Source organism: Alligator sinensis, unplaced genomic scaffold, assembly GCF_000455745.1.
Source record: "Alligator sinensis unplaced genomic scaffold, ASM45574v1 scaffold607_1, whole genome shotgun sequence".
NCBI classification, from domain to species: domain Eukaryota; kingdom Metazoa; phylum Chordata; order Crocodylia; family Alligatoridae; genus Alligator; species Alligator sinensis.
The window spans coordinates 679,556-702,941 of record NW_005841935.1 but is presented as its reverse complement, the minus strand read 5'-3'; the positions used below and the strand labels follow the sequence as shown (position 1 = coordinate 702,941).

General features: G+C 46.2%; 1 protein-coding gene across 1 annotated transcript in view; it reads right to left on the bottom strand.

Moving 5' to 3' along the window:
• B4GALT1 (beta-1,4-galactosyltransferase 1) overlaps positions 1-23,386 on the bottom strand; it is a 61,058-nt gene that overhangs the window by 9,170 nt on the left and 28,502 nt on the right. The window contains exons 3-5 of the mRNA XM_025199086.1: positions 20,732-20,967; positions 3,376-3,563; positions 2,160-2,282 (exon numbers count right to left, since the gene is read on the bottom strand). Coding sequence (XP_025054871.1) covers positions 2,160-2,282; positions 3,376-3,563; positions 20,732-20,967 — 547 coding nt within the window. The remainder of the gene's footprint in view (positions 1-2,159; positions 2,283-3,375; positions 3,564-20,731; positions 20,968-23,386) is intronic.

The window sequence follows — 23,386 nt, the reverse complement described above, 5'->3', positions numbered from 1 at the left end:
GGGGGGTGGGCCTGGCCGGCGGATATTGAGGTCCCCATAGGGAGCAAGGGAGGGAGTTGGGTACAGATGGGGCTGTTGCCCAGCCAGGTGGTGCATGGGGCTTGGGGCCCAGGGCTACATTATACAGCCTCAGGGCCCTGGCATGGAGTGGGACTGGGCCACAGGCAGCTCATTTGGCCACAGGCAGCTCCCCACTGCTGCACACACTCCCAGGGGGGCAGGACCCATGTCCCCCATATCTGTGCGCAGGATGGGGGCAGGCTGCCTGCTGTTGTCTCCCCACCCTGCTGCCTTCCCCCAGAGCCTCCATAGCCCAGCAGGAGTGACCCAGTTCTGCAGGGGTGGTGGCATTGGGTTGTGCCCCTTGCTGCTGAGGACGCCTCACCAGGGCAGTGTGGAGCTTGCAGCAGCAAGATCCCAGCATGGTCCCGCTCTGCCCTACAGCACCTGGTTGCACCTGCTGGGCTGCAGAGGCTGTGGAAAAGGGCAGCAGGGTGGGAGCCCAAGCCCGAAGTGGGCAGCCCAGGCCTGCCCCCACTCTGTGCACAGATCTGGGGGGCATGGGTCTCCCCTGTCCCACAGGAGTGTGCACAGCAGCAAGGAGCCACTCCCCCGCCGAAGCCTGCAGCAGGCAGGCAGCAGTGGAGGGAACCGGGTTCTGCTTGGCTGCAGCAGCTGCCACCTCCTGCCGGGGACAGGGGGCTGTGGACCCAGGTCCCTGGCTCCATAGCCATAGCAGCTGGAGGCCCCCTCTGGCAGGGCTGGGAGTGGCACCAGCAGGGCTAGGGGGGCTGTGGGGAGGAATGAGGGACTTTAATTTTAATCATGGATTTGGGGGGGTTTAATCAGAGAATTTGTGATTTTTTTAACAGGGAAAACCAGGATCTCTGGTTATGAGCAAGTTAACAGACTGAACCAAATTGCAGTCTGGCACATGACAGACCCCTGTAGATACCAACAAACGGAGGGACTTGCAGAGCAGGGTGGGTGATGCCATTGCTACACTGCAAGGAGAAAATGTAATCTCACTTCTGTGCAGGGGGGTTACATGTAATTTCAGCCAAGTCAGTGGCAGCAAGAAGGCCCCAATCCTGTACACTGCTGAGCACCTTCATATCATCCAAGCTCCAAAGGGAGTTTGGAGGATGGGTCTCCTCTTTGTCCATCTCACTGGGAAGGCAGTGTGTATGCAAAATGCTACTTGATTTAAGCTGCTGTAAACATGGATCCAGGCCTTAAATTGGGTGTGGGATGAAATCTGGTTCCATTTCTACCTATCTTTACTGGGGGAGGAAGGGGTTGGGAGAAAAACCTTGTGTGGATCATGAATAAGGAGCAATCCCGTTTTGTTTACAGACGTGGCCACATCACTTTTAACAATTCAATTAGACCTAGGTTTGGACATCCCGAGTTTTCATAAAGTTGACCTGGAGTAGGCATTTCTGAAAAGAGGCTCAAACAGACAGGATCGGGCACCCTAGCTCTCTAGACAGACTATGGGACTTGTGGGCACTTTTGCAGGTCAGTGCTAGATGGGGCCACAGGGAGAGCAAGCAGAAGGGACCCTGATGACATCCTAGTGGTTAGAGCACTCTGCTGGAATGAAAGAGCTTTGAGTTCTGGCCCTTGCTCACAGAAACTTGACAAAGGGATTTGCCCCAATGCTCACCCCAAACTCTCTATGGTACTGGAGGTAAGGAAAGAGTTTCCTGACATGAGGGCTGAATTGTGGTTCCTCTCAGCTTGGCCTTCCCAGTTTGCTGTCTCCAGCACTGGATAAGAGTCTCCTACACAGCAAAGAACGAAGAAAGGACCATCACCTTTCTGCAGCTAAACCCCTGACCCTGCTCCAGCGTTGAGATCAGTATCATGAACATATCCAGTTTGGAGATGGGAAAGGGAGACTGTCGCTCCTGATCACACACATGCACTTCACTGCTAGAAGCCATTTCTCTTCTGCTTGTGGACCCCAAGCTATGCAGGCACCCAGCAGGCTCCCAATACCTGCTCCTGCAATACCACTACTCACTGGCTGCTTGCAAGCTCTGTATTTCATACCACCATTGTCTACTGCTTTGTGGACAACCAAATCTCATGCAGGGGTGGAAATGAACACTTGGACACATTTCCAACATACATGGTTCAGTAGAACTCTTTACCTGTTATAAATGTCATCATCTTCACCACCCCAGCCCCAGTAATTGTTTGGAAACCCATTGATTTTTAAGAATTGTTCCTTGCTTAAAGCGGACACGCCTCCAAAATACTGATTGTAAGGTAACCTGAAAGAAGGGGAAGAAAGAGTTAGTAGTGCACCAAGCCTGGAACTGAGAAAAGCCATCCCCCACCCCCAAGTGACCCCAGGGTATTGTGACCCTCTGCCTTCCAAGACACTGAGGACAGCAATTTGATCCAAGTCTGTACCAGCAGTAAGTCACTGTCTAACATCCAAATTAAGCACAATGAGGGGTAGGAAGCCAAGACTCTACCCGTTTCTCCTACTCTGTGGCTGGAGCAGTGAGCAGCCTGGCGCACTTCTGCATTCCCAGGGAGGTGGTACAGGCACTGGGTTAAGGATAGGGTTGGAGCCTGTGCAGATTAACCAATGGTATAGTGAAGGGGGCAAACAGGGCCACCGACACCTTGTCATAAAGTTTAGGGTAAACATATTAATAAATAAATATTTAAAGTGCAGCATTAAAAAAAGTGAGGAATCTGGCAAAGTCTGACAAACACTGCAAATGGATATGTCCCCCGTGACCAAACTATTACTCATCACTGGGGATGATGTTTGTTGTTCATTTTACAGAGGGCCATTTAAATAATAAAATGATTGTAAGGGAATTTTCCTTGTGGGGTTTAAGAGAGGAGTCATTCTCTTGCAGAACTAAGGAAGCATTGATGTAGTCCACATGTGTATTGATGTAGTCCAAATTTGTATTTATGAACCTATTTAAATGTGTTCAGAACTACAGCTCACCATTTACAGTTCACTTTTTTGGTGCTTTGCTATCTGTCTGAATTAGAATTTGATGGGCTCCAGACTTTCCATTTGAAATACATAATGGAACTAAAAAAAATCTCTCTGAAAAAGATCATATCCTCTCCCACCCCTGCCACCCTCCCACCCCTGTCTTAGCAAGCCAATACTGAAGACTTTAAAATGATTCTTGCAGGGGATAGGAAACAACTCATCTCATTCTTATTTATTCCCCAGGGAGGTTCAGATGGGAGGTTTTGTTTTTGGGTTGTTTTTTTTTTTTACTTTAAGCTTCCAAGACTGGGCATATAATGGAAAGGCTACCCCTCTGACAGAGGTATGTAACACTAAGCTACATCTGAGTAACAAAGCAGGCCACACCAAAAAGCTCTCACCGAAATCCAAACTTGTCCATTGACACAGAGAGGTGCCTTGGTTGACTATAACATTTGTAGATGTTCCTGTCATCCATTGGAATTAGGTCCACATCACTAAATACAAAGCAATCATAGTCATATGTTTTCAAAGCCTCTCTGAAGCCTATGTTCAGCAGTTTAGCACGGTTAAATTCTTCATCTCCATCCTAATTCAAAACAAATAAAAACAGTCAAGCACCTTAAAGAGACAGGTTAGCATTAGCAAGTCCTTACCTGTTACCAAGTGCCCAGTCTACCCCAGCCAATATGCATAACCACTAGAGTCACTCCCAGGTCTCATATCTTGGCTGTTGTTATGACCCAGTGAAGAAGCTGGTCACCAAGGTACAGAGATTGCTTTGCCAAAATGCTCAGTTCAGTGAAGTATTGCATCAAAAGCAGCTCAGAGAAGTGTAGGGGAAATGAATTGCAAGTAGGACATAACTATGCTCCCACCAGTGACTGGCATGAGAAATCTGTAGGAGGGGTCATTCCCCTGCTAACTACATGCAACATCTCAACACACAGATGAAGCACAAGCAAACAGGTGAGGTGATATAGAACAGCTCTCTTTGTACAGTGGAGTGCTTTCATGTACGGAAGCTGAACCACATATAGCTCATGGTCAGATTAAGCAAGAAAGCTTCCTTGGTGTCCATGGGTGACTGGTGCCGCCTTAGTCGGGGGGGCACATGCCCCCTCCGCAACCAGTCAGCAACTGGGGAGACAAAAGAATTAAGCTGAGTGAGACATCAGTTCACTGAATGTAATCCTTGCTTGAAAGATAAAGTGAAGCTGAAGTGACCTCTCCAGGGTGAAAAAGACTGGGCAGTGTATATGGAGACAATGAGTTACCCACATACTAGTGTCCCCCTCTCAACCTTGCTAGTTTAATCCAAAAGAAAGGCAGGTTCCAGTACCTTTGGAACCAGGTTGGCCACAGGAGCTGCTGGAGCAAAGGGTATCATCCGTTTGTCTATCAAGGCCCCACTCCTAGACTGGCTGCTGACCAGGGTTACAGCCCAGTCCACCTTATCATGGAGTGGACTTCAGTTCCACAACTTCTTGGCAACGTTTCCTCTGGCAGGGGTAAGATTAGTACCCTCCTCTAAGGTGCTCTTCTGCCCATGGCCATTGGCACCCTAGAGGTTGCCATGTTATTTAACTGCTGCTCAGCACTCAGTGGTAAGAGTCAGAGGTAGTTCTATCCAAAGAGGGTAGAACATCTCCCTCAGGGATTCAAAGATTCCTAAACAATTTAGTATAAATTGGGATAAAGGATAAGACAAAAGGATAGCTTTGTGGTTAAGGGAGTGGGGTATCTGGGTCCTATTCCAGTCTCCGCCAGACTTCCTATGGAAACTGGCATGTCAAAACCCTGATTTACCAAAGTAGTTACTCACCTGTTAACTTGATCTAGGGAGTTGAGCATATGCTTAATGAAAGGGAAGCACAAAATTAATGTTCTTTGTAGGTGGGCAACAGGATTATCCACTTGCTTAAGCATATTCAAAAGGGCTTTTGAACAGGGGTCTTTGTCTCCATGCCTCAGTTCCTCATTTTCAGGGTGGGGATGACATCTCCCAGAAGTGCTTCCTGAGGGTGCTATACGGAAAACTGCCTCAAAAGTTTGGGGGCATGTGTGGGGAGGGTCACATGTTCTGGCACCATGATAAGCTGCTGAAAAAAGACTTGACAGAACAAAATACAAATGCCTGGAACCTGCATTTAACCAGGGACTGCACCAGCCTGATCAGCTAGTGACCTTGGTAGCCTTACCAAGGCCATCCCCCATCATTCTTTCTAAAGGTCTGAGGAGACAAGTATTTGACCACACCCACACAAGGCAGCATTTCCAACAATGTGCAAGTAACATGTACTACTGGTAAAGAAAATCACTTCCCAGTCCCCCTGCACCCTGCTGCCAGCAAGTTGGGCTCCAAGAAGTCTGGACTGCAAAGTGCAGAACCCAACAGAATTGTGCCTCTGCAAGTAAGTCTTGTCCTGCTGCTCTGCCAGCTGCATATCAGTAGGTATCAGAACACAGATGTCAATCTATTAGGCAGGTAGAGGATATCTTGGAATGCACCTGGAACAAGCCACAAAGCTTATGGTAGCCATACTTCTCTCATGCTGGATGCACTGTCCAGCCAAATTAATAACCAGTTGGGAAACTCATTATTCCAGGTGGGATAAGAAAGTGAGGATATGATACAGGAAGCAATGGAGAGCAGCTCCCTGCAGGTAAGTCAGGGGAGGTGAGGCTTAGAGATAGGAGGGGCAGACTAAGGCTCCCAAGGTGAGGGAGGAAGTGGGGCAGGGACTGGGGGCACTGCTCAGGGTGGGAATGTGTGGCTGGCTGGGGAGTGAGATGTTAAGGCACCCCCTGCCCACCAGACAGCAGTGGGGGCAGCAACAGCAGTGCAGAGTTGTGCCCCCTGGCCACACAGTCAGAGCTGGGCTCCCAAGGATACAGTAGCAGGGATCATGCATTTGCAGTAAGGCTGTGAGAGGTATGTGAATGTGCTGAATCGGCACATGTGAATCTAAAGTTACTTTCTGTTGAATCTGTTAATGCCATGCAGGTATAATACTTTTCATTCCATCCAGGAAGAGCATACACCAACTGCTGCAGCTTCCTGAGCCTGACGAAGGGTTTTTGAACCCGAAAGCTTGCTTAATAACTATTCTCCAACCATTTGGGTTGGTCTAATAAAAGATATCAAATTCACCCAAGGAACCTTGTCTGCCTATATCCTTAGACCAACACGGCTACAACCTAAACCCCTGCATGCAGGTATAATGTTACTTTATGTTTCTAATACATTATGTGCCTGCCAGTCTACACTTGTAGAGCCCCGGCTCCTTCCCCACCATCCACCTCAAGGTGCGTGAGCACCCACTGCCAGCAGTGAACCAGGTTGGGGCTATGCGGACCCCAGTGTGGCTGCTTACAGCCTTTCTGCTGCCAGCTGTGAGCAACCCAGACTCTGAGGCTGGCAGCAGTGGCCTGCCTAGAGCCTGAGTCAGCTGTGGCAGGTGGCCAAGAGGCTGCAAGTGGCTGCACTAGGGTTCATAGAGTAGTGGCCCAGCTTGCTGCTGGTGGCAGGTGCAAGTGTGCCTCTGGGCAAATGGCAGGAAAGGGGCCTGGGGCTGCGCTGCTACAAGAAGAGGGCCCCTCACAGCTCCCCTGCCCCTCACCCCTGGAACGCCAACATCTTAAAAGTCAAGGTTGCAGGTGTTTTTGGCACTCTGCCTAAAAATGTTGCCAAACCCTGGTTCAGAAAAAAGCAGAAAAGACAGGATGGAATCTAGAGCGGGCCAACTGGCTGACAAACAATTCTCCCCTTTGACATCACAGCTCCCTGCCTTAAGCAAATTGTGGGTGATTTCCCAGAACAAGCCTGCCACACCCACGTAGGTGAATCAGCTACCATTCAAAGACAGAGCAAACCTGCTCTTTTACCCCTGGTTTAAGGTGACAGTATCTTGCAATCTAGACATACACCAAGTTGGGAGCCCCAACGAGAAAAAGCTGTTTTTGAGATTTAAACCCACTCAGATATCTATTAGAAATCTATGGTTCTGCTTCAGGTCAGAGAGGTTTGGGGGGACCCATATTTCACTACGCTGGTTATCAGACCATGATCTGTTCATCTCTGTGGATACAAAGACCTTAACTCTGGTCTGGGGAGAGATGGTCAGTTACGGTTACATGGGGCTTGCTCCTCTCCCTCCTTCTCTCCAGTGTCTAAAATGCATTAGAAGGCAGCTTGGTAAAAAAAGGTGTGCCGCCACCTCTTGTGATGGAGCCATTTTCTGGGAAGAGTTACTGTTCTTTTTTCAGGGATGCCATGTAATTGAATGGGATGAGAGGCAGGCTTGCTTACTAATGGAAAGACAAGAAGTTCACAAGACCCTCTGTTGAGATGTGGCCCATGCTATGGAAAAGTTTGTGAACACATTTCAGCAAGCATACAGCCCTGGACCATAGCAGACAGGTCATACATTGGGGCTCCTTTTTCCTTTCCTTCCTTAAGGGCTATGTTTCTCAACCTGTGAGAATTTGGAATCATTGGCAAGGTTATAGATGCCAAGATTTATACATTTCTCAGTAACCCAAGAACTACAGAGGGTTTTAACCTTCTACTCATCCCAAAACTTTCAAAAAGAAAAAAAATGCAGAAGTGGGAAAAATACTTTCCAAGCTACTTGGCTTTATACTCCATTTCTGGGGTAGGAGGTTGAGATACAGATTAAGTAAAGAAAATAAAAAAGTTAGAGACAGGATCTAACACATGGGTAGGCCTCAGCAAGCATTCCTGAGTGTGGCACAAAAGGCATTTTGCTTAGCAAGTGCACCATGGGGCAGATGGCGAGGGACCATGAGGAGTCCAACCTTTGTTGTCGCAGTGCAACCCCGGTCCTTTCCCTGCTGTCCACCTCAAGGCATGTGTGTATCCACTGCCGGCAACAGTGTATTCACTGCTCCACAGACCCTGATACAGCTGCTTGCAGCCTCCCTGCTGCATGCTGCAAGTAGCCTGGGCACTTTGCAGCAGGGGCTTGCCCAGAGCCTGGGCCAGCTGTGGCAGGCAGCCAGAAGGCTGCAGGCGGTTGTACCCAGGTCCATGGAGCCCAGGCCTGGCTTGCTGCTGGCAGCAGGTGCATGTGCGCCTTGGGGCGGATGGCGGGGAAGGGGCCAAGGTTGTGCTGCCACAACAAGGAGTGGACCCCTTGTGACTCCCCCACCATCTGCCCCTGGTATGCCAACATCTTATTGAGATTGCAGGTGTTTTTGGCACTCTGCCCGAAAACGTTGCTGACCTCTAGTCTAAAACTTTTTCTCTGGTTTAGCATCCCTTCATTGTCCAAGTTTTCACATTAGCTTCAGTGACACTATTCGTTGTATGGAAAGAAACCAAAGTTCGGCCCTAAATAATGTTCTCTTTGACTGAAGGGAATGTGACTGCATACTAGATTGGGTCTGGTAACATAGGCAGTTTCCAGATGCAATATTGCTTGGTTACTGCCTGTACTTAAGGAGAAGGCAAACACTACAAGTCATGTGGCACTTTTGCTAAAAATCAGTGTTTTTGCTGGTTTCTTTCTCTAGCCTCTAGTTGCAGAAACAAAGTCAGGTCAAAGGATGACATGTTTTGTGTTGCTTACTAGCACACACATCTTATGGGGAATTTCTAGTACCTTTTTCCAGCCTAAGGGAGTTGATAACCCTAGCACATCCTGGAAGCATACAAAAGGCTGATATAAAGGAATTTACCTGGCAGCTCTTCCTGAAAACCAGACTGATGGCTTGCCCTTCCTCTATGTGTACCCTCTGGCTTCCCAATAGCCCCTCTTCATCATGCCAGATGAACCTGGACAACTGACCAGCCAAACTGACCAAGGTGTCTTGTCCTTGAGAATCCCCCAGTGTGGCCTTTCATATTAAGGGGCTCACATTACTAAAAGGGAAGAAAGAACAAGGAATGAATCTTACAGCTCAGCTGCCACCAGACAAATGGCAAACACTCTTGTCTAGCTGAGAGCCTGTCCCCTTCTTCCCTTCCACGTAGTCACATCCAGATAGCAGAGAGAAGCAGATGGACATACCTGAATCACAGAATCAGAGAAATTAAGGGCTGGAAGGGACCTCGAAAGATTGAGTCCAACCCCCCTGCTCTGGGCAGGAATACTTCTGAAATGATCCCAGCAAGGTGACTGTACAATCTCCTCTCGAAGGTTGGGGACTGCAACACCTTCCTAGGAAGTCTAGTCCAGATTCTGGTCACTCTTACCATAAAGATGTTTTTCCTTCTATCCAACCTGAAACCATCCTCTAACCGTTTATGGCCATTGCTCTTTGTCCTCCCCTGGGGAGTCTTTGCAACAGCTCTAGCAAAAGAAATCATCCAAACAGATTGCAAACTTCAGGATCTGCAGTCAAGCACCTTGTATGTCAGGCATGGAGGAAGAGGGAACTGTCAAAAAGATAACTTCCAAAGCTCCTCAAATACATCCCTCTTACTCTCCAGGTTGGAACAACCAGCTCAGCAGGCTAATCCTTCATTTGTCTGGGCAAGAAATACAGGATAAAGACCTCTTCAGAGAGACAAGTCACCTAGCACAAGGCTCTCTCAAAGGAAGGGGTGAACGGAGACAGGTTTGCATGGATATCCAAACAATTCTTCTGCTTTTCCTTTGTCATTCCAGGAAGGAATATGTATGTTATAAGGTGGGCAATCACCACAGGAGAAGAAAGGAAAGGGAGCCTCAGAAAATTTCTTCTGGTTTTCACCACAGGCTAGAAGCCTCTTCTGCTTTGTGAGAGAAATGAGCAGGAAAACAAAAGTCAGACAGGACTTTCTATGGAACCAGCTCTGACAAAGAAATTGGGGTATCCACGTCCAATAGGTCTGCTTTGAGGCACCTGGACACAGATGGGAGGCTATGAGGCCAGTGTCTTCTGTATGGCTCTGAAGCCAACAAATTAAGAAGGAAAGACAACATCAGAAAGTTCCTTTATGTTTGGAAAAATCTCCTAGGGTATAACTGGGCAAAATGCTGCCTGCCCAGGTTATTTGCCAGTAGCAAAAAAAAAAGGGTCACTGAGAGCATCCAAAGGTATTTGACAATGGAGGAGGAATTCACAAACCCACTGGAATGCTTAGGCAAAGCAGAATTGCTGCTGATGAGAGTTACACACTGTGTCTACCAAGATTACAAAAAGCACAATGCATATCCACTGACTCAGGCTTCTGCATGGCATCCCCCTCAAGGATGGCACTAGCAGCTGCAGAGAACAGGGGATACGAGAAGACCTATAGTGCTATCCAAAGAAATGTTTGGTCTCTAGACAAGTCCCAAAATTTCCACTTGATGACAGATAATTCATTGCAGCTACTGAATTTAGGATCACAGCTGTTCAGAGTTTGGTTTGTGTCTTTTGAGCAAGAGTAATATGGCTCTATCAGGGTTGGGGGGTAAAAATATAAATTAGCGAGTTTTACATACAACTCATTTGTGATTCATCATTGGCAGCTATCAGTCTCAGGAGACCATGGAGATTGCACTTTTGGTAGGTTATTGGGTTGGTACACAGCTTCTTGAGTGGCCGAGTCTGATACATGACAAGCAGACCCTTCGGCAAGTTGCACATACAAACTCAGTTGATTCTGCGCCAGCATGCCAAGTACCGTCTTGTCTTGCCTGCCTCTGATGCCTCTTCTCCATCTCATCAATGTAGGCCCTGCTTCATGGTGGCTCTCCACTCACAGTGGTACAAAGCAACTGATTCCCAGCGTTGGCCACTGATGTGCAGCTCACAAAGGTTCTTCTTGCAGACATCAACAAAACAGTTTCAGCCATCCAGGTTGACGTTTGCCAGTGGCCAGCTCAAGACTATGTCCTTGGGGATTCGGCTATTGCTCATATGATTCACATGTCCTAACCAGTGGAGGCGTCTCTGTCTCAGAAGCATGAACATACTGGGTTATCTTGGCCCATTCCAGAACAGTAAGAAGTTGGAGATTTTGTCATGCCATGTTATCAGAGACATCAAAGAAGGAAACTTCAATTTTCTTTTTTCCTTGGCATAAGGAGTCCCTGCATCGTGGGTAGTGCCAACATATTCTGTGTTGAGGTTTAACGTCAAAAAAAGAATTTGTTTTACATAGATCATTGCATGAACATAACTTGAGCAAACGTTGCCTGTTTTCGTTCATTTTGCTGACAACATTGGCGCCCAAACAGTGAGGCCAGGCAGTGTGCTTAATGCCAACCCTTGAATTGAAGTCTCCAAGCAGGACATTTTTTCATTAGGTGAAATTCTACTGATTAAGGGACTAAGCTCACCATAGAAGCAGTCCTTTGATTAGGATGAAGTGGTGAGAGTTAGAGCATATGCGCATAAGAGATTGACAGGACAAGAGGCAGTAGTGAGTCAAAGCATTATTAATCTTTCCGAGACTTTGTTTGGGGATTCTATTGCAAACAGCAGTTTATTTTCGACTGCAAAGCCAACATCATATTCTGATTTCTTCAGGCTGTTTACCACACCAGAAAAAGGAATCGTTCTTCTCTTTCAGGCAGCCAGTGCCTGGTAGTCTGGTCTCTTGTAGAGTGACAGTATCGACATTCAGTCTCAGAAGTTCTGCATCAATGACTGCAGTTTTGCATGTGCTGTCAATGTTTTGGGGGTCATCATACCTGGTATCACTGTACATACATTCCAACTTCCAGTCTTTAGGATTGAAATTTTTTTCCTTGCATTTTTTGTAGTAGCTGGTGCTGCATGATAGTAGTCTGCTTTCAAGTTGAATCTCTAAGCTCCAAGCACCCACTGAAGCAGCAGACTGTGGTGGGAAAAACACCTTACTGGCAATGGGCTACCCAGCTTGCAGTTTTTTAGTGAGGTGTGAGACAAACTCTGGCACTTGGATCTAGGCCAATCAATCCATGGCTTATAACTGGTAACTGCTGACTCCCATTGTTACAACATGTTGGTGAAGCTGGAGTAACCTCTCCAGGGCTCAAAAGCCTGGGCATTTGCTAAGTGAATTAGCAAATAAGTTGCCCAAGTGTCAGAATCACCCTTTCGACTTCACTGACTTATCCACTGGAAAGGTAGAACCAATAAGATGTGGGGCTGGGAAAGCTGTAGGAGCTGCCAGAAAGAAGGTTAAAAAATTGACGAATTGACTTAGGGGCTCTACTCTGGATTTTCTTTCAGGGTTTACTCCCTTAGGCTTCACCTCTAAGGCAATCCACAAGGCAGTGTTTGTGGTTATTGTCATCTTTTTCCACCAGCTTTGCTGCTGGGAAATATCCTCTTCTGCTGCAGTTGCTGTTGTGATGACCAGAGGACAGCTCTTAATGACGAGAATTGTCTCCCCCTTACTAAGTTCAGCCCACTGGCAAAAGTGGTTGCCCAGGTGTGGCACGTGGAGCCATTAGTAAGAGCTGGATGTGAGCGAGGACCAAAGATCCCAAACCACCTTAACAAGGTGACACTGTTTGAGAAACAAAGGTTCTACCACTCCTCAAACATCCAATGCACCTCCATTTGTGGCTAGTGAATAATTAATTACATAATTACTTTAAAAAAAAAAGAAAAGAAAAAAAAAAGCTGGTCCAGGCCCCAGGAACACCCAGATATCTGGGACAAAACTCCTGGTGATGTCTTTCCCCTCCCCTGCTGAGACACACTGGAAAAAAAAAAGGGTCACTGAGAGCATCCAAAGGTATTTGACAATGGAGGAGGAATTCACAAACCCACTGGAATGCTTAGGCAAAGCAGAATTGCTGCTGATGAGAGTTACACACTGTGTCTACCAAGATTACAAAAAGCACAATGCATATCCACTGACTCAGGCTTCTGCATGGCATCCCCCTCAAGGATGGCACTAGCAGCTGCAGAGAACAGGGGATACGAGAAGACCTATAGTGCTATCCAAAGAAATGTTTGGTCTCTAGACAAGTCCCAAAATTTCCACTTGATGACAGATAATTCATTGCAGCTACTGAATTTAGGATCACAGCTGTTCAGAGTTTGGTTTGTGTCTTTTGAGCAAGAGTAATATGGCTCTATCAGGGTTGGGGGGTAAAAATATAAATTAGCGAGTTTTACATACAACTCATTTGTGATTCATCATTGGCAGCTATCAGTCTCAGGAGACCATGGAGATTGCACTTTTGGTAGGTTATTGGGTTGGTACACAGCTTCTTGAGTGGCCGAGTCTGATACATGACAAGCAGACCCTTCGGCAAGTTGCACATACAAACTCAGTTGATTCTGCGCCAGCATGCCAAGTACCGTCTTGTCTTGCCTGCCTCTGATGCCTCTTCTCCATCTCATCAATGTAGGCCCTGCTTCATGGTGGCTCTCCACTCACAGTGGTACAAAGCAACTGATTCCCAGCGTTGGCCACTGATGTGCAGCTCACAAAGGTTCTTCTTGCAGACATCAACAAAACAGTTTCAGCCATCCAGGTTGACGTTTGCCAGTGGCCAGCTCAAGACTATGTCCTTGGGGATTCGGCTATTGCTCATATGATTCACATGTCCTAACCAGTGGAGGCGTCTCTGTCTCAGAAGCATGAACATACTGGGTTATCTTGGCCCATTCCAGAACAGTAAGAAGTTGGAGATTTTGTCATGCCATGTTATCAGAGACATCAAAGAAGGAAACTTCAATTTTCTTTTTTCCTTGGCATAAGGAGTCCCTGCATCGTGGGTAGTGCCAACATATTCTGTGTTGAGGTTTAACGTCAAAAAAAGAATTTGTTTTACATAGATCATTGCATGAACATAACTTGAGCAAACGTTGCCTGTTTTCGTTCATTTTGCTGACAACATTGGCGCCCAAACAGTGAGGCCAGGCAGTGTGCTTAATGCCAACCCTTGAATTGAAGTCTCCAAGCAGGACATTTTTTCATTAGGTGAAATTCTACTGATTAAGGGACTAAGCTCACCATAGAAGCAGTCCTTTGATTAGGATGAAGTGGTGAGAGTTAGAGCATATGCGCATAAGAGATTGACAGGACAAGAGGCAGTAGTGAGTCAAAGCATTATTAATCTTTCCGAGACTTTGTTTGGGGATTCTATTGCAAACAGCAGTTTATTTTCGACTGCAAAGCCAACATCATATTCTGATTTCTTCAGGCTGTTTACCACACCAGAAAAAGGAATCGTTCTTCTCTTTCAGGCAGCCAGTGCCTGGTAGTCTGGTCTCTTGTAGAGTGACAGTATCGACATTCAGTCTCAGAAGTTCTGCATCAATGACTGCAGTTTTGCATGTGCTGTCAATGTTTTGGGGGTCATCATACCTGGTATCACTGTACATACATTCCAACTTCCAGTCTTTAGGATTGAAATTTTTTTCCTTGCATTTTTTGTAGTAGCTGGTGCTGCATGATAGTAGTCTGCTTTCAAGTTGAATCTCTAAGCTCCAAGCACCCACTGAAGCAGCAGACTGTGGTGGGAAAAACACCTTACTGGCAATGGGCTACCCAGCTTGCAGTTTTTTAGTGAGGTGTGAGACAAACTCTGGCACTTGGATCTAGGCCAATCAATCCATGGCTTATAACTGGTAACTGCTGACTCCCATTGTTACAACATGTTGGTGAAGCTGGAGTAACCTCTCCAGGGCTCAAAAGCCTGGGCATTTGCTAAGTGAATTAGCAAATAAGTTGCCCAAGTGTCAGAATCACCCTTTCGACTTCACTGACTTATCCACTGGAAAGGTAGAACCAATAAGATGTGGGGCTGGGAAAGCTGTAGGAGCTGCCAGAAAGAAGGTTAAAAAATTGACGAATTGACTTAGGGGCTCTACTCTGGATTTTCTTTCAGGGTTTACTCCCTTAGGCTTCACCTCTAAGGCAATCCACAAGGCAGTGTTTGTGGTTATTGTCATCTTTTTCCACCAGCTTTGCTGCTGGGAAATATCCTCTTCTGCTGCAGTTGCTGTTGTGATGACCAGAGGACAGCTCTTAATGACGAGAATTGTCTCCCCCTTACTAAGTTCAGCCCACTGGCAAAAGTGGTTGCCCAGGTGTGGCACGTGGAGCCATTAGTAAGAGCTGGATGTGAGCGAGGACCAAAGATCCCAAACCACCTTAACAAGGTGACACTGTTTGAGAAACAAAGGTTCTACCACTCCTCAAACATCCAATGCACCTCCATTTGTGGCTAGTGAATAATTAATTACATAATTACTTTAAAAAAAAAAGAAAAGAAAAAAAAAAGCTGGTCCAGGCCCCAGGAACACCCAGATATCTGGGACAAAACTCCTGGTGATGTCTTTCCCCTCCCCTGCTGAGACACACTGGGTGCATCTACATGTGCTATTAGCACATTGCACTGGAGTTTATTGCCTCTCAGGTGCTGTGTTTGAATGTGCTCCGGAGACCACAGCATGTTGAGCTAGGGCGGAGCAGCCCTGGCTGGCAGATGGCCCCATGGGTCAGCCTGCCAGTCCAGGGCTGCTCTCATCTGGCTCGAAGTGCTGCAGAGGGGCTGGTTGGGGCACGAGGGTGCTCCAGTACAGGGCTAGCCACCATGTGGCCCTAACACGGAATCACCCTGTGACACAGCCAGCCTCATCCACGTCTACACTTGTGCTGCTATGCACTAAAAAGAATTCTGCCATAGCATGGTACTTGTATTTACAAGTACTAACCTGAGGGCAGAGTTAACTAGTTTCCTAAAGCCTAATAGGACTGCACATGTAGGTGTTGAAACTTTAGTATGAAGCTAATTAGGTAGGTCCTCAGTAAATGTCTTGTGTAGATGTGCCCACTGTCTACTGCAGTACCATGTGGCACACACCCATGCTGAATGTCACTAACATGGACTCAAGAGAAGAGGGGAGTTAGATACTCAGCTCCTTCACACTTCAAAAAGGATTTTGGTATCTAGGCCCCTTTGGGTATCTGTGGAAATTGCAGCCTATCATCTTTGGTGCAAAGCAACCCACAAGGTCCTGAGGTGCCCAATACAGAAACTTACTCCTTAGACAAACAGAATATTTTAACCTTTAAACTATGCAAGATTTGAAAGTTGGGTCTGGAGGGGAAAGGCTGAAAGTATCAGTGCACCACCCAGAAGCCACTTTCACTGACAGAAGAGTTCAGTACCTTGTAAGTCAGTGTGAGGAGAAGGAATGTTCTCAGATTAGCATGGGCTGACAAGTTAATTGGTCATCACCCTTCCCTGCTCCCTATTTGCCACGTCTTTCTGGGGATAGCCATGAAATGGAGCAGCACTGATTTGCTTCCCAAGGCATGGCAAGCTAGACTGCAATGACGCCACGGATGCAGTGAGAGTTAGGCATCCGGGTAGAGGTTTGAGAGATCAGAGCGCAAATGCCCAACTCTTCTGGAAAGCCCTAGCTTTAGTCTGCAAGCATATTTTATTAAGTGCATGGACTTTAGCATCCACTTATTTTCTAGTCCACACTGCAAGTTGCCCCTGGGGATAACAGCACCACCTGCCCCCTTCCCGCCCTACCCCACAGAATGTTACAGGGAGCAGCCACCGAAAAATAATTCCTTCATCAAAATGAACAAGGCACAGAAAGGGTGGAACATAAATGCCTGTTCTGTGAACAGTCCCTCAATGGGACTCTAATCCCAGGAAGCTACTGAAACAGCACATGGAACAGAGAATGGTGGGAACATGCAGGCTGTGCCACCACCTGCCCTGTAAAAGGGAAGGGACTAGAAGATAAGAGCTCGGTAAAACATGAACAGCCAACAGTTCTTCCTCCCATCAAGCCCCTGAATGCTATGCTTCCAGCAACAGGTCCTGGTTGCCTGACCGTGCTCAGGGATGTTCCTTTCATGTTACCTTTTTTTTCAGGCAGCAGAGGAGATCGTAGAAAGCAGCCCGGTGTCTTTTTTTGCTTTTCAGCAGCTGCTACTTTTCTTGTACCAACTAACCCACGTCAAAATGGGTACAGACACAAGACTAGTCCTCACCCCCTTCCCTCTTTTTCTTTTTTAAATACACCTTGGCATCTCTATTGTACCCTGAGAAACATATATGAGCAGAGAACTTACACGCGCAGTCAGTTATGCTACAGCATGTAATATCTATGAAATGGCAGGTCATACCCTTAGCCAGTGGAAAACAGCTGGACAAACAGTTGCAAAATTGGGTAATCTCTCCTTCCCTCTGCCCTGGGTGCCTTCCCCCACCCCAATCTACACTTTTCCAACTTAATCAAGGCCACTGGCACACAGGTCAAACTGCAGCAAGATAACAGTCTTTCCAAAAGCTCAGTAAACATCTATCTCCAGGCACATGCATTAGTTCAGTAAAGCAGCAATGAGGGGGTCAACTGTGTTCCAGGGATACTTAGGTCTATATTGAAGCCTGACAGCAAGTCAAGTGAAGGGAAGGCTGCCCAGTGATTGAGGCACTAGCTAGAGACTACTCTGCCACAGCCTTCCTGTGCAACCTTGAGCAAGTTGTTTAATTCTTACTCTACACAGTACGAATAACTGCCCCAGCCTTCTTTACCAGAGTAGTTGCACAGGAAGGATACCTACTGAACTTAGAACCCTGCTTATGAGAACCGTATCTTTTCTCAGAGAAGAAAGTGAAAGAAAATGAGCCAAATTTGTCACTGGAATTTGACTAAGGGAAAAACTGGACCTCTGGGTTTATAAAACTGCCTAGTTCTTAAGAATGAGGACTCTGAAGAAGAAAGTTAACTCATGGCAGAATTGGTCTTTCTGGCTCATATGTGCGATGCTGTGCAACCACAGTTGTATGGGGAATTCTACAATGCTGGCAGTGGCTGCCTCATAATGCCTAGCCCAAATCTGCTGCTCTGTGTTATTTTCTACCTTATGTTTTCCACTGGCTCTGGTTATGCCACAGACACTGCACAAATACTGTTTTGTTGTTCTGGCTTCAGTCCAAAATTAAGTCTGGTGCATTTCAGGCAGCCAAAAACCAAATGGTGAAAATGCAATGGATTCATGACTGAATTGCATTGCACTGAAAGGAAGAAGTTTGACATTACCAGTGCAGCAGCAGTAAGGGTCAGCGCTCCTCTTTCTTTCTACGAGATGCAGAATACAGAAGAGCACGGAGGCAGAGGGAAAGAATCAGATCTCACAGTAATTCTCCTTGCTTCAATGATTGCTTTGCTATAGACAGGTTAACAAATAAAGGTAAAATTTCCCCACTAGAAGGAAAAAAAAAAGGAAGGATGGATGCAAAGGGAAAGACAGACAAGAGAAAGAGAAAAGCAATTGTCAAGACAGCAGAGAAATACGAACATTTCTCACTGTACGTCTTGCAGAACCACCATTTTTTCTGTAAACCTCCCATAACCAGACACCCCCCCTCACATGAAACAAACGAAAAAAAGGAAAAAAGAAAAAAAAAAGAAAGAACATTTGTGGCTGGTTTAATGCCACTGACAGCAGTGTATTCAGAATACAACTTGTCCAAGCTGTACAGAACATATTTACCTTTCATCATCTGTTGCACTGTTAACCAAAGAAGAACATTTTACTAGCAAACTGTGTCATGTCATTTAACACTACCATCAGGTCATTTGCTAACATGGATCTATTCTTTGTCCTTGAAAGAAACAATTGTACAGGTATGTTTAGTATGCCTCTAGGTTATGTATACTCTATATATTAATTGCTGTATCTGTTCCAACTTTAGTCAAAATAATCTAGTTAGATAATTTTTGCAAAGGTTCCTTTTAGTAGATGCCAACAGTACTAGACTGATAACACTGGAGAATGGAGCCTGTTGATTTATCACCCTGAAGGGACAGAGGCAGTGCAGGCTGCTCCACACTGCTAGGTCACAGTAGCATCTTGAGCTAGATTCCCAAGGATCAGCTTCCCTTAACAGCCATGCCTATTGAGTACTTGCTTTCTTCCCAAGACCACTAAATACAAACAAAATGAGCCCCAGCACCTCTTTGCTATGTGGATGTGTGCTCCCTAGCAGCTAGACTGAGATCATGAGTCATTTTTTCCCCCCAAGGCCCAAGAAAATCTCTCTCAGATCATCTGATGGTTATGACAAGCATTTACACCAGCTGTCCAGGTCTCACAGGAAGATGTACTTTGTTGAAGGAACCCCCTGTTCCAGCATAAAAATAAATTAATGTTCAAAGCCAAGGGAACATTCTTGGCTTGTTAAGAATTGCTTATGCATTGCCAACTTGTGACTTGCCATAGCACTGAAAAATATCCAATTGTGGCACTAGCCTTTTTGGCAGGAGAAGCACTCTGGCTGAGAAAGGCTGTGAAGGTAAAGATATCTCTCAGCATGTGCTTATGGGCATCCACACGCATCTGTATGGTCAGTGGAGACTGAAGCCTGAATAAGCTTTGAACAGAAGACTAATAGAAATATATGGGCAGGCCAAACATGGAAATGTACTGTGGCTTCCAACTGTAAGAATATAATATCTTCAGCAACTAGGAATGTGTGAGGATTTATTTTCCCCCCTCCCTTGTAAGAGAAGTATTGTTACACTCAGCTCAATCTGAAGAGTTGTACTGTAACCTGCCCTGTTGGCTGTGCCAAAAAGGATGTCTTTGGAACAGAATACAAAGATTTTAGAGTAGCTGATTGCATCCTCATCATCACAAGTTGTTGAAACACGATTCACTGTTACTAGTTTGGGTGGTATAGAAACATGCTATGCATCTGCCCAAAAATGTTTTAGGTGGAGTTTATTCAAGTTAAGGTATTTCACCATTTGCAACTAGATGCTACATGTGGAGAGAGCTACCTCCCAACCACAGAAACAAGAACAAAGTGATACCAAAACGAAAATCACAGCAGATGGAGTGTTAATTCTCCTTTTCCCAAAAGATGTTATTTTTTTAAATTATATTCAAACATTTACTTCTTGTGGCGAGAAGAAAAGTTCATACTTCTTTGCTGTATCAGAACAAGCCAGCAGAACTCAAAATTAGGAAGAGTCATGCTCCAAAAAAGCTTGCTGCTGATCAGCACTGCAAGAACCAGTATCAAAAATGGATGTAAGGGTCAGACTCAGGACAAGCAGCATGTTAGTATCCATGAGCCAAACACTTCATGGCACCCTTTGGAGTTAAGGGAGTGCACACTTTCACATCATGACTAATATAACTCTCTTATAGTTTTTAAAGTTTCACCATGTGTTCAGAACATCCAATTATTTTGTAGCAATTATGGCATACATCAAGCCAGTCAGATTGCCTGGAGGCAGACTCGCCAGATACATCAGAAGCATGCCACTAATTTTCTTCTGTCCCATTAATTTCAAACAGACAATTATTTGTCTACCAATTTGAAAGATTTACATTCTATCCACATGCGGGACCAGCCAGGGCCCTTCTTTTTGGTTTGTGATATGCAGGAGATCAGACTAGAATAAGTGATCTAAATGGTCCCTTCTGTATTTAATGTTTCTGAATGCAAGTCCTAAACCACTTGGCAAACAAAACACAACCTTTTCTGTATATAAGATTAAACTGTGTTGCTAAGATTTCCTTCTCTCCCTCACAACGTGGCTACTTACGCAGGAGTTCCTCATACTTAATGTGTCTAACCTGAGAAGTGGATTCCAGTTCATTGTGAAGTATTTTTCTAGGCTTATAAAAGCGAAGCGTTAGACTGTTTGCATAGTTTACAGTGCAGGGTTCCTAGCTCTTCCATTATTTAATTTTGTTATAAACCTTTTGCTTTGTGCACGAGGTCGTCTATATGAGCAAGCTGATTATTCATTGTAGACAACTGCACCAGCATTTTAGAGTTGCACAGACACTACTTGGAGAGGTATTTATATCCGAAGTCCTAAATGTCTTACCTGATGGATAACATACACTCCATAGTCAAGCTGTTGCTTTTGAAGGATTGGATGGAGAAAATAGAGCCAGTACTTCAGGTGCTCCTCCCGGTTTCTGAATGGGATAATAATAGCTACTCTCTGAAGCGCTTTACAGTCTTTTGGAGCATAGCGGCCTCCTTCTCTAACTTCAGGGTTTGTTTTCTCAACTTCCTTCAGATCCACAGCCTGGGAAAACTCTATCCTCAGCACACCAACTGGAAGAGGAAAAGGAGACAGAACAGGTTAACCCGTTTCATAAGTCACGCATCATTCTTTTAATGGTTTAAAGTGCCACTACTGTCTTAGAGGTCTCATTCCTTCCACATTGGTTTGGGTCAGAACACAATCCTTCAGAAATGACCTGTTTAAATATGCACATCTGCATTGCTCAACAAAGAAGTGGAGCAAGACACCCCATTTGGTGTCATGTAGAGAGAGATATGTAGACTTTGGCATGGTTCTGATTCAGTCCCCACTTTATCCAAGAACTTACTAAAACAGGAGGCGCCCAAATCTGCCAAACGTCACCAGCTCCTGTTCTGATAGACAACCCAACCGGTGTTTTCCAATTGACACATGCACCATGGATCCAACCCATGGAGCAAAAAATATCCCCTGCTAATTCTTATCCAAGCATAACAATATGGATTTTAAGCAGTTTAAAAATACCCTTTATCTCCTACAAATGTGATTTCTTACTCTGAGTTGACCACAAGCAAAACTAACAAAACCCCCTTTTTACAACAGATACTCTTGAAGTGCTAAAAGTATATGTACTTTTAAAAGTTTCTATGCCAGAACATGCTAAGAAAAAAATATTTGCATTTAGGCTGGCAAGTCCCGTGCCCAGTTTCAGTCAGAAAGGTTTTGAAACACCTCAGGGAATCTACCCAAAAGCAAGACTTCTAAAACCAAGAGGCCCGTTGGCAGTTCAGTGTAGAAATGTGGCTAGTATATTAGCAGGAGTTAGAATAAAGGTAGCCATAGTCTGGAATGGCAGCAGAACTCCACTCACAGGCAGGTGGAAGATGCTAGCCAAAGAATGGCAGCAGAACTCCACTCACAGGCAGGGGGAAGATGCTAGCGACATAACTTTGTGACAAGGAATCAAACCCATACAGCACAGCTGACACGGGCCATGGCCAAGGTCAAAACCTCTCCCAACAGAAAGGTAGTGGCAGGGACTTAGTATTAGATGGGAAAAGGTAATGACAATAAAACAGGAAGATTAAAAAAACACTTAGGTAAGGACTCAGTCTCCAGGCAACAGAAAACACACAGCATATTGAGTTAGTCATGCCTTTGTCATTACTGATTCAGAAATGTAGGGTTGGAGGTGACACCTCAAGGTCATCCCCAGCTCCGAGGACTCTTCAGTATAGGGATCCAACCTGAGGCAGGCCATGCAGTGACTCTTCAGGCCAGATGAAGGCATGAAAGAGGTGTCTGGATGAGGCATGAACCTTAACTAGCTCAAGACTGAACACTAATTACTGGGCCAAACAGTGGACTGCAGAACCTACAATTAGGGAAGCGTTATTTATTAGATTTAAAACATGACTGACAAGGAGAAAACAAACACCTTTTAAAGAAAAAACATGTAAACAGCTACTCCACAGAGTTTTGCACATTCTAATAGAATAAAAGCATTAGTCCATCTGTCCATATAATGCCAACCGCTCATGTGCCGCTGAAAGGATGTGAACTGATTTGGTGCGAGGGCCCGGAGCTTTATGAACAGAGGGGGCGAGGAAGCTGCTGCGCCACCCCCAACAACAGCCGGCAAGAAGGGAGAGAGGGGCAAAGAGGGGAGGAAAGGAGAGGAAGGGGGGTGTTTCTGGTGGCAGCGCCCCCCACGCTGACACCACTGTGGCCCAGCCCCAACAAGAGCCAGCAGAGAGGGAGAGGCAGCAGGGAGGGAGGGATGTTGCCTTCTGCTGGGTGTCAGCAGTTGCTGCCACATGAAAGCTCCTCTTCCCCGCTATTCCCTGGAACCGGCGGTGGTGCAGGGTGGAACGGTCAGGGGGGGCACACGGGGCTGGAGGCAGAGTGGCAGCATCGCAGGGTGCTGGGTGGTACAGTGGACCTCGTACAGACCTCGTACAGTTTCTGTAGGTGGCCCATCAAACTCATGACGGGCAATTTGCTAGTATATTTATATACAGGTACATAGGTAGAGTAATTAAATAGTCAAAATATTACTTTTGCCCTGGTCTGTGGTCTTTCTTCTTGCTTACTAGGCTATAATGAGTTGTTTCTGCTTAAGATGGACAGTTCTATAACTAGGGGTGCACCAATAAAGAATTTTTTGTGCGATACCGATGGCCGATTATTAACCAGCCACATGGGCTGGCACTGATCCGATATGCAGCCCTGCAGCTTGGAGAGCAGCTTCAGCTCGGGGGGGGGGGGGGGGGGGGGCAAGGCTGAGAAGATGAAGGCCCCCATGGTGAGGGATAGAGTGGGGCTGGGGAAGGCACTGCCCAGCCAGGGCAGGGTGCGGGACTGAGCCGTGGATGGCTAATCGGGGGGGGGGGCGTGTTCCTGCCACTGCGCACACACGAGGGGAGGAATGGGGGGCATGTGCCCCCTGGATTTGTGCACAGGGCAAGGGCTGGCTGCCCACTGCGGGCT